Source organism: Amia ocellicauda, chromosome 7, assembly GCF_036373705.1.
Source record: "Amia ocellicauda isolate fAmiCal2 chromosome 7, fAmiCal2.hap1, whole genome shotgun sequence".
Classification (NCBI taxonomy): Eukaryota; Metazoa; Chordata; class Actinopteri; order Amiiformes; family Amiidae; genus Amia; species Amia ocellicauda.
In genome coordinates this window covers 41939256-41951796 of record NC_089856.1, presented here as the reverse complement: position 1 = coordinate 41951796, position 12541 = coordinate 41939256, and the positions used below count along the sequence as shown (strand labels likewise).

Here is a 12541-nt window from a genome sequence, read left to right as displayed (position 1 = left end):
ATACAAACTAAACATTACGGATATTTCCCAAGAAGTTAATCATAATTTTCCAGAGAAAAGGCAATTGTCATTCATGTGTGGTGTCCATTCCAGCACAGGCAGCACTAATTTATAGTCATTTATAGTCAAACGTTGTCCACAATTGTGACATGTATGTCTCAATGGTTGCAATGGTGGAAAGTGGCGCACTCCTGCTCCATGCGAGAAGTAAAGAAGTGCTATATTTTTTTACATGGAGAATTAATTTAGAATCAAATATTATTATGAAGCTATGCAGTATGGAATAGGTTCCCAAATTGGGAAACACTTTACCTCGAGATAATGAAGTGAGATGTTACATTTTCAAACAACAAGCCAGCCAAACATGTACATTATGTCCCTGTAAACATGTTATAGGAATATAGATGTTTTTTTTTCCCTAAAATGGAAGTTATGTTTCTGTTGCTGCTTCTGTCTGTTTCTGTTTCTGAAACTTCTTCTTGTTCACACAGATGTAAATATTTAGATAGAACGCCCACCTCTTAGTTATATTTTTTCAGCTGGAAATATTATGTAACTAACATCCATAAGTAGATTTACATGTAAGACATATTGTGAATACTTAAGTATTCCAAATATTAGAATGCCAAATTGGTATTCCGAATAAACTGTTTAGGTGCAAATAAAATATAGATTATTATTATTATTATTATTATTATTATTATTATTATTATTATTATTATTATTATTACTTTTATTTCTTGGCAGACGCAATTATCCAGGGCGACTTACAACATAAGTGCAAAAATACAGAGAAGTACAAGGCATCAATCATTACACATTCAACTTAGCTAAAACATAGCAATTCAAAATAATACATTTTACAAATTCCAATTACAATTTACACAAGTACAGTAAGAGACTTCCTACATCCTGGACGGTGAAAGCTAAGTGCTGTCAAGATGTAGGGTCACAGACGAGGGCTACAGGAAAGGGAGCAAGGAGGAAAACAATCGAGAACACAAGGAGCATAATAAGCAGGGATACCACTAATGAGTTTTAAAATTTTAAAATTAATCGAGATGAGGTATATAACCAGATAAATAATGTCAACAACTAATTTTGTGTAGAAAGGAAACTAGACACTATATATATATATATATATATATATATATATATATATATATATATATATATATATATATATATATATATGTCTGTCAGCTTGGACAACAGGCAGCAGGCAAATATAAATTATACTAGTATTACAAATATTCTAGTTTGATTCTAAATTACCACCACAATACAAGACCCCTATCAATATGCCTTTTGTAACTTAAAGGATTACTAAAATTACTAAAACTTCACCATGTGAGTGAAATATACTGAACTACCATTATGTAACGCAAGATACATTTTTTTATTACATTTTTCGAATTAATGTTACAGGGCATATGTTTTTTAACCAAAAATGCTTTGAATCTTAGAGTGACTTTTGAATGATCAGAGTACAAAGAAAGGCTTCTGATTAGGGCAAATGTTAATATGCTCATTAAGGCAGAGTTTTAGTACATTCTTGTGACCCATTAAATAGTTTCTCAAAACATGTGATGTGAACTCGGTCTGAACTGCTTTTCAAAATCGTGTTTCACCTTACATGTGTAATAACAGCGGTTATCTGATTACCGATATAACAGAAATCTATTCACATTTGTTAAATAGATAAATAAATGATGAAATAAAGCCAAATAAACAATTCTACAGCACAGGTGTTCTTTTCAATGTGGCATTGCATGGGCAGTTTTAGGAGAGTTTATTTTATTTAGTTTCCCATAAAACAACTTAGGTGTATTTTTAAATGAACAGGTACTGCATTCAGAAGTTTAATATTTTATTCACAACCATATCTGTGAATGAATGATGAGATGTTTCTGAACTAAGCATTATTAATCAAGCATTAAATAAATTTTTATTTGATATTGCACCCCCTTCATGAAGTTGCCACAGCTTTACACAACATCATAAACTTGTGATTAATACTAAACACAAAAACTAAACCATTAGGCATAGTGGAAAGAAAACTCCCATTAGTGCTTTAAATGCTAATAAAGGATTGTATTAATGTGTCCTGTGCAGGCTGTAGTCAACGGGCGTCAGTGAAGGGAAACTGCTATCAGAATGCTCATGTTTATTTTATTTTTAAAAGTGCAGCAGTAACTCTAGTTGTGCCTCCTGGCTGACGGGCCAATCTGAATGTAGCCAACATGTGTACTAAAGGAAATATGTTGGATAAATAGCAGCTATAAAAATGGTTCACATTGCAATGATCTTTAAACTTTAAGAGTCCAAGTCAAGCATTCTCCAACACAGTAATAACAATTAAACAAAATACAGTACTTCAAACTGCCTAAGGTCATGAATCTTGGTGAAAATGTTATATATATATTGTCACACTGTGGGGGGTTGCAGGGGGGCTCTTTTAATAGGTCGGGCCTTGGGAAGTAGACACAGGAACAGTGAGTATAGTGCAGTATGTGAAGGTGTATTACTACTGTGGCAAACAAAACCAAACCCTAGCTCCTGGTTGAGCCTGACTAGTCAGCCCGAAAAAAATGGATCTAAAACGGATCTAAAATGGATCTAACTTTCAGCTAAGTCGCACCTATCTGTATGTTTGGGTTGCTGCAATGTAAATGCCATCTTGCCGGTATATTTCTGCAACTAAACCTTTTTCAGAAGGGTACACAGTGAAAACTCTAAACATGCAGCTAATCAAAACCAGACATACAAAAGACAAACAGCAAATAATCCAAACCACAGTCCAAAGAGAAGTCAAAGTCCAGGAGCCAAAAGTTCAGGTTCGCTTCTTCTCTCACACTCTGTTTCGTCTCTCTCTGTCTCTTCCAACTCCTTCACCCCACTCCTACTCTCCACAACAAAAGCGTGTACACTTCCAGCTTTTATGCAACAAAACATGTTTTTAGTTTTTTTCCTGGTTGGCTGGTGTCCGGGTTGTGACTCGAAAATAATACATGGCATCACAGTTAATCTGTTGTTTATTTTCTCCAGATCAGTAGGGTTGTTGTTTATACAGAAGAACAATGTCATATTGTCTGTATATGTAGCACTTAGTCTGTTTTCTCTAATCATTTCCACATTCCCATTATACCAGACCTTTCATTTCTCAGTGTCATGCAATGAAAAATAAGGCCTTAATTGACCAATATTTCTATCCTGGAGGAAAGATGTGAACGTGTGACTCAATGGAGAGAGATCTGGGTTATTGATGACACCGTAGTTAGACCATGTCATACAGCCAACTGCCTTTTTTATTGAACAGTATAGTTATGGTTCCATGTCTTTTGAAATGTTTTTGTCTTCGCCCTAATCGTGTTACTACCTCTGCAGTTTAGTGTCCATATTTGCATTCCTCTCCTTAAACGGAATGTAAATTCTCAACCTTGAAAGATGTCTCCTGGTGTAACTGATACTTTGAAGTGATTTTTGTTGTGACCTGCATAAAATACAGTTAGATGTACAGATTCTGTAAATGTATTAAACAAAATCAGGTCAAATAATCAGGTCAAAATAACTGGAATAAATGCAAATATTATTTTTCTTATTGTGAATATTTTTTACCTTAATGTTTTACCACAAACAGTAGTACAAAGTTTGCTTCTTAAACATATTTATTTTTTCCAATTGGATTCAGAACTTTAATGTAAGTAAAATATATATCAAGATAATACAGTGTACACAAATCTTTTCTAAATATAAGATCATGAAGTTGTATTCAGATTCTGGCAATTCATTTTTTTGTAATTAGACTGTAGCTTTGATAACATAAAAGTAGTTCCTTGCTAAATCAAGCTTCTACTGAAATAAAACCAATGGGAAAGAGTAACCACATTATAGAGAAAAGGGATGCAAATCATCCAAGACTTAAGACTTTAAGACTTAAATGAAGGAAAGGAAGTGAAATTAAACAAGTGTACACCATGCAACACAAAAGATGGACAAGAAAGATTATTGGTGTGCTTCCACTTGGGTTGATAAGCTAAGCTTTTTAACAAACTCATGTTGGCCATATCCTGTTGGCATTTTTTTCTATCTGAATACATGAGAATTAGACTGTGTTCGGATAATGCATGTCTCCTTGGCCGGCTGCATACTATTAATCTGGTCTTCAGTGAACACAGTAAGTGGAAACACACTTTGCTGCACCCTGCTTTTGCGGTGGTGCCAGGTGTAAATATTCACTTCACCTTCTTACCAAGCAAGTAGGATTGTAAGGAAGCCATTTCAAATGCTCATGATGAAACGTGAAATTGGTAATCAGAGAATTATCCAATGCTTTCTTCTTGACAGTTTTGCAACAGAATCGTAATGCCTTTTTATTTGGATCTTCTGAGTGGTCCTCTGCAAATAGAACTTATCAGTTTTACATGATTTATGTTAATTGTGCTCTGTTTATATTATTGTCAGGGTGAACTTGACTATGATGCTCCCTGTGATGGAAGAGACTGTTCCGTTTGCCAGTGTTTCCCAGCGAAAGGATCTCGGGTAAGAACGCTGTTCAACCGCTGATGATTTCTTGTTAATACTTGTAAGAACATAAGAACATAAAGTTTACAAACGAGAGGAGGCCATTCGACCCATCGTACTCGTTTGGTGTCCATTAATAACTGAGTGACCCAAGGATCCTATCCAGTCTATTTTTAAATGTTCCCAAATTTCCAGCTTCAACCACATCGCTGGGGAGTTTGTTCAGATTGTGACGCCTCTCTGTGTGATGAAGTGTCTCCTGTTTTCTGTCTTGAATGCCTTGAAGCCCAATTTCCATTTGTGTCCCCGGGTCCATGTGTCCCTGCTGATCTGGAAAAGCTCCTCGGTTTGATGTGGTCGATGACTTTCATGATTTTGAACACTTGAATCAAGTCCCCACGTAGTCTCCTCTGTTCCAGGGTGAAAAGGTTCAGGTCCTCAGTCTCTCAGTAGGACATTCCCTTCAGACCTGGAATAAGTCTGGTTGCTCTCCTCTGAACTGCCTCTAGAGCAGCGATATCTTTCTTGAAGTGCGGAGCCCAGAACTGTGCACAGTAACCAGATGAGCTCTAACTAGTGCATTGTACAGTCTGAACATCACTGCCCTTGTTCTCAATTCTACACTTTTGACAATATACCCTAACATCCTGTTTGCCTTTTTTATTGCTTCCCCACATCTAGATTTAAATCTAGTTTTATTGTCACATCTGGGGCCTTGCACTACAAATGTTTAAATATCACAGCAACACTCCAGATCTACAAGGACAGGGCACTTTTTTCATTATTGCCTGATTTTGATATATAAATGATGCCACTTATTACCAGTTCTCATACAACAACTGATATATCTGTTTTGGTTAATATCGCTGTTTTGGTGGGAACCCTTGGTTTTAATGTTAACACATTCTGGATATTGACAATGGCTTGCCACTGACTGACAACTTTTTTTATGCTGTTGCTTTATAACATGAATAAAAAAATACAACAGTCTTGGGACTTTTTAAAACAGCTCCTTGGAACATTTTGAGGGATTAACAGCTGTAGGTAATGAATCGTTAAAAACATTCAGAGTCCGTAAGTTCTGCTGACCCATTTTGCTTCATGATATTCACAGGTGATATGGCAAGCCAAATTATCATTTAGAGATATCTCTAAATCATTTAAACATATCTTCAAATATTTCAAGATATCTCTAAATCATTTAAAGATATCTGCAAATATTTCAAGATATCTTCAAATAATTCCAGATATCTTAAACTATTTCAAGATATCTCTAAATTATTTGAAGAGATATCTAAATTATTTGCAGATATCTCTAAATTATTTAAAGATATCTGCAAATCATTTAGAGATATCTTCAAATGACTTCTTGTTCATTTAGAAATATCTGCAAATGTCTTCCTGTATGTATCCCAAGATTATCACTTCCTGTTAACTTGTTCATTCATTTCTAACTGAATAAGGAAACAGGAAGTGATAATCTCAGCCAAAATACAGGAAGTCATTTGAAGTCATATCTGCAAATCATTTAGAGATATGTTTAAAAAGCACCTTATTTAGATATCTCTAAATCGTTTGCAGATATCTCTAAATCATTTATAGATATCTTTAAATGATTTAGAGATATCTTTAAATATTTGAAGATATCTTTAAATGCATGCAATGTATGGCTTGCCATACAGGTGACATAATGATCTGGCATGACACGGCCGATGCGTAGTTAAAGAAACATTGCATAACAGGGCTTTGAAAACATATTTCAGTTATGTCTGAACACAAAAATATTATTAGGGTATGATTTATGAAAATAGTTTTAGCATATGTAATGATTGGAATAGTAGGAGAGTTTTTTTTCTTCTTGTGTGTTTTTGTTTGTTTGTTTTTAGCAGTAAAATACCAGAATTGATGTAAAAGTGAAATGTGTACTTATAATGAGAAAAGTACATTTCTTACAAGCTGATATGGGTGCTATGAAAATAGAGGGGAGGTTTTTTTAAAGGAGAAAATTGCAGCCTGGCCCTATTACCCTTAGTCATGCACTTACTTTTGCTGAAACAACAATGCTTTCCCGCTTGCTAAGTCTTGATCACAGTCAATGATACTTATTAGCGCCAACATTACTGGTCTCTTTGTCATGTCAAGTGCATGAAAAAATTGCTTCCCTCTAATTAAGTGACAGCGGCTGCTGTCGTCTGTATTTGCGAAGCCCCACAAGCATTTCAAGAATGCCGTAGGACTTCGAGATGCCTGGTGCTGTTAATGAGATGGCTGCTCGTAAATTGTGAATCATAATCTTCAGAAGCTGCACTGATTACGGTTTTCTTTCTTTCAGCGTTAAACATAGGTGTTGCAGGTTTATAAACTTAATGGCTTTCAGTGTTGACAGATATTGGAAATAGCTGTTAATGATTAATACCAGCAGTATCCGTGCCATTCCTCACATTTAGCAGTTTTTCAAATTAAGTTTTATGTGTGTTAGTGTAAGTGTAACAATGTTGGAAAAATAGTCCCATGGTGTTCATTCATCTCTTCTCTGTGGAAAGCAAGGACACTTTTTAAGGCTTCTAAAATTCAATGTAGTAATGTATACTTCTGTGAGGTTTTTAGTTTTAGCTAACTGGATCCTGTAAATCTCTGTAATGGTAAACAACATCACAACAAACTACCAGCAACAGATTTATTGCTTTATTGCCTAGAACTCAAGCTCTACTGTTACAGCCCATGGTGTGTATCTCAAAAATGTAACATAAAAATAGTTTACAAACAAGAAGAGGACGCTTGACCTAACACACTCATTTGGTAGCTAGATCCGACAATCACATCCAGTCCATGTTTGAATGTTTCCAGACCCCCCACATCTCCAGTTTGTGTGCCCATGTCCCCAGGTCCTTTACACCCTCTTACTTGCATTAAATGTTTAATTATTGACTTCCTTATGCTGATTTATTTTATTTTATGCATTTAGTCATTCATTTACTTTGTGTTCTATTATTTGTTTGAGAGACCCTGGCATGTTTCTTCGTGAATATTTAATGTCTCTACAACAAAAGATATCTGTATCCAAATGAAGAATTAAAAGGAGGTCATTTTATTCTTTGTTATTATTTTCCTTTTCTTAATTGCTCTTTATAAAGACAGCAGCTTTGCATGAGACGAACCACTCTATGGTCAGATGAATTGCAGGAAGGCAGATATAGCTGCCAAGCACTACAAGAAGAAGCTTGTTTTGGTGAGGAAGTATGTGGAAAAGCCCATAGGTATCTGGCACCATTTTCCTACAGCATGATGAGCTCAGAAATCTTGTTCATACAGAAAAAGATCAAATAGTCCAAATACAAATACTTTCCCAACATACATTTTAAAAAGCTTTAATTTGATAACAAATAACTAGTGTTGTGATATGCATGATGTACTGCAGATTACTAAATACATTAACACACCTCTACCCCAATACACACAATCTGATATAATGCGAATTCGGATATAACACGCTAAACCCGAGCGCATTTACAGCATTTTTACACTTTCACTCCAATCATTATTGTCTTGTCTGCAGGTCTTAATTAAAATTATAAAGTTAGCTCTAACAGAGATGATTTGCTGACTATGAATAAGGGAAATGAATGAGTCCAAAGCAAGTTCCATATAACGCTTTTCACCTGTAGCGCCATCAAAGTTTTTGGCTCCAGAGGACCGCGTTATATCGTAACGTATTTTTGTAATAAGCAGAATGCACAGTATGCACTGTGCCCTGTCCTCAGTTATCCAGGCCTGTTTGTAAGCCCTGGGGAAGGAGGCTGGCGAACAAACACTGCCTGCCCTGCACACCTGCCCTTTTTTATTAGTGCTACTTTAGAGACAAGAGCTCACCTGTAAAAAAGTCTCCTCTGGTTTGTACAATGCACTACAGACACATTGACAAAGATGGAACTCAAGCTTCTTCATTCTACAATAAAGTCTTTATTAGCTCTGGTCATGTAACCAATCAGACTGCATGTGCTGGAGTACTAGGTTATAATCTATGCCTTTAACATGTCGTGCAGTTATGCTGAATGTATTGTTTATATATATATAAACTGTACACTACAGTATATATGATACACATATAATATACTCGGGACTAGGCTAGACTCTGGGAAGACATAACAAAATCTTAAATCTTTAATAGATAAATTTCATCTTATCCCCAGGCTGTGAAAAAAAGTGTTTCTATGAAAAAAAAAAAGATTAAACCATTTTACTGTAGTGATTTTTATTTATCATTTAATTCAAACTTTGTACGAATATCGTTTGAGTTTTTTTTAATATATATATACAGACAATATATTTCTTAAATCAAATTATAAAGGTGCCAGAAAGATAGGCCTATATGGTATTGAGGATGTTGAAATCATGTGAGGGTATTAGGGAGATTTGTGTTAATGAGCTGAGGGAGTCTAATGAGGTTTGGGTGGGAATGCTGTTTAAGGGCCCCTTTAAGGTCAGGCCCATGAAAAGCAAGATGTAATAGATTTTTATGTCACTGGTTTAAAAATGCTGGTGGACAGATGTCTGCTGAATTCCTTTGTCTGAAAGAATACATGGGTGTTATCTATAAAAGATGGGGACACCTTTAACAAGAAGTGCTCCTGTCAGGTGCACCTCGGTAATAAACCAAAGACCGCATAGATACCTGCTAGAGGCACTTCCTGTGAACTAAAGTGACTGATCGCTCTGTTTCTGTATCATTCTCATCTGTTTCTGACAGAATATGGAATTCATCATGCTGCTAGTCCTGGAAAGAAAAAACATGCTCAGATTACATCCTTAACATACCCAATCCGATGTGTGATTTAACCTGTGTGAGTTATCCGAAAACCAACGAGAGCACATTGCTAATGGATGTGCTTCATCACAAGCACATCTGGAATCCCATTTGCTGTGTGTGGTCTGTAGAGCCAAGAAAAATAAAAAGAAAGCAATAAACACAACTCAATAAAAACACTATTCTCACTTCCCAGGTAGTGAATAGAATTAAAAGCAATATATGACCAACCCTCCACTACTTTTAAACAACAGAATAAAACAGAGATGTACAAAGAAAACCCCTTTTCTATGCTGTACAATATCCAACTGCAAATGTGACTCAGGTAAATCAGATGCCATTGAAATCTATTATTTCCTCATAATCACCTGAAAATCTCACCTTTTGCGAGGTTTCCTTCATAGGCCCATAAAAGTCAAATAGACCTGTAAACAACATGTAAATACATGCTGCATCTAATACCTCACTGCGATGGCATTCTTTAGGTGAGGCTGTTATCTGATTATTGTTATGACATGTTTAAAGTATTTTGAATTACTGGAGCAGGCCGCCGTGAAGTGTACCGTGGAGAGAGAACCAGTACAGTGGACCTGCTTCAGCACTGCGTGTGAAGGGGCAACTTTTGTTTCAGTCGTACGACCAGACAGCATCTCTGTGAAGCTCGCACTGTACGGTGTTTAAAAGATTACCTTCGTCAAGAGAACTTAATTATTTAGCCTGCTATTAGTAAGCAACTTTATGTTTCTTCCTTTTCCTTTCTCTGTAATGTTTTTTTTCCATCAGTCTTATATTTCTTAAAAATGTTCTCGTCATTTGCAAAAGCTGGTGATGTTTTTTGTTTGTTTTTTCGGCGTAACAAGCTGAAACATTCACTGGTATGAGATGGGGGTGCTGAAAACAGACGTAATGTGATAAATATTTGCATGTTTTGGAAAGGAAAGCCTTGGAGCTGGAGCTCACGGTGTGTCATTACACTGTCATGGTGAAATCAGTCACCCCGCGCTGACAAATGCGCAAGTCATGTTTAGCTTAGGGCCAAATTGTGATGGCTAGACGACTGGGTCAGAGCATCTCCAAAACTGCAGCTCTTGTGGGGTGTTCCCGGTCTGCAGTGGTCAGTACCTATCAAAAGTGGTCCAAGGAAGGAAAAGCGGTGAACCGGCGACAGGGTCGTGGGCGGCCAAGGCTCATTGATGCACGTGGGGAGCGAAGACTGACCCGTGTGGTCCGATCCAACAGACAAGCTACTGTAGCTCAAATTGCTGAAAAAGTGAATGCTGGTTCTGATAGAAAGGTGTCAGAACACACAGTGCATCGCAGTTTGTTGCGTATGGGGCTGCGTAGCCGCAGACCAGTCTGGGTGCCCATGCTGACCCCTGTCCACTGCCGAAAGCGCCTACAATGGGCACGTGAACATCAGAACTGGACCATGGAGCAATGGAAGAAGGTGGCCTGGTCTGATGAATCACGAGTTCAAGGTGTTGACTTGGCCTCCAAATTCCCCAGATCTCAATCCAATCGAGCATCTGTGGGATGTGCCGGACAAACAAGTCCGATCCATGGAGGCCCCACCTCGCAACTTACAGGACTTAAAGGATCTGCTGCTAACGTCTTGGTGCCAGATACCACAGCACACCTTCAGAGGTCTAGTGGAGTCCATGCCTCGACTGGTCAGGGCTGTTTTGGTGGCAAAAGGGGGACCTACACAATATTAGGCAGGTGGTCATAATGTTATGGCTGATCGGTGTATGTAACTAACATCAACTTTCAGATATAGGTGTAGGTCGAATGGCTATTAATTATAATGGTCAAGTTATCCCAATTGGATGGTTTTTCCTTAAGGACTGAAGTTGTGCATTTGTCATATAAAACGAGCATTGTGGGTATTGCGTTCTGAGGTTGCGTAACAACCTCCCCTTGATCCGCCACCTTCGAGATTATTGTTTTGAATGCGGTATATCTGCACTGCCTGTCAGTTTCATGATTGATAGTCGTTTCACTTCTAATTATCACCTTTTAAGCTATGAAGCACACAGACACAAAAGATGTTCCTAAACTGTGGCTTCAGGCAAAGTCATAAAACATGAATTCTTGACATTAGCAGGTTTGTAGTGCGAGTGTGGCGTGCACTGAAAACCTCAGAGGCAACGTAAGTATGTGAGGTACATTACCGCAGTGATAGGGTGCATTACTGAACCACTTCTATCTGCACAATATGCACATCACTGCTGTTTGTTTTTTTCTTTTTGTTGGCATTCAACCTCTGTGGCTCCGAAGGACATGACCTTAAGATCAGCCCAGCGCCTTTGTCTGTGTGCATAATCGGTATCATTCATTTATCTATATCTTAACGTGGTCTCTCTGATATAAATCAGGTGCTTTCATTCCATAGGGAAAGAGAAATGTTGCATACATTTGCACTTGGCCTTTGTGCTTAGCTCAACAGATCCTTACAAGCCTTCAGAATTAAATGTCTAGTATTGCCTTTTATGCTGATACGTATAGCTTTGTACAGTAACAGTACAAATACTGTGTAAATATAAGCATATAATTGTTGTTTTCCTAGTGTGAGATTAAATCAACATGTCAACCCACCAGCCAAATTGCAGATTACAAACCCAGTTTGGCTACACTTTGTTCAAGATGTGTCAATATGTTTCCTCCGCATTGACTGGCATTGACCCAGTCAATCAGCGAGCCAGAGATACCTCAAAGCAATGCACTGGCCACATACAGTGAGGGAAAAAAGTATTTGACCCCCTGCTGATTTTGTACGTTTGCCCACTGACAAAGAAATGATCAGTCTATAATTTTAATGGTAGGTGTATTTTAACAGTGAGAGACAGAATAACAACAAAAACATCCAGAAAAATGCATTTAAAAAAAGTTATAAATTGATTTGCATGTTAATGAGGGAAATAAGAATTTGACCCCTTCGACTTAGTACTTGGTGGCAAAACCCTTGTTGGCAATCACAGAGGTCAGACGTTTCTTGTAGTTGGCCACCAGGTTTGCACACATCTCAGGAGGGATTTTGTCCCACTCCTCTTTGCAGATCCTCTCCAAGTCATTAAGGTTTCGAGGCTGACGTTTGGCAACTCGAACCTTCAGCTCCTTCCACAGATTTTCTATGGGATTATGGTCTGGAGACTGGCTAGGCCACTCCAGGACCTTAATGTGCTTCTTCTTGAGCCACTCCTTTGTTGCCTTGGC

General features: G+C 37.4%; 1 protein-coding gene across 1 annotated transcript in view; it reads left to right on the top strand.

Annotated features, from left to right (window-relative positions):
* col4a4 (collagen, type IV, alpha 4) overlaps positions 1-12541 on the top strand; it is a 57676-nt gene that overhangs the window by 6077 nt on the left and 39058 nt on the right. The window contains exon 4 of the mRNA XM_066709704.1: positions 4465-4542. Within this exon, the coding sequence (XP_066565801.1) occupies positions 4465-4542 (78 nt within the window). The remainder of the gene's footprint in view (positions 1-4464; positions 4543-12541) is intronic.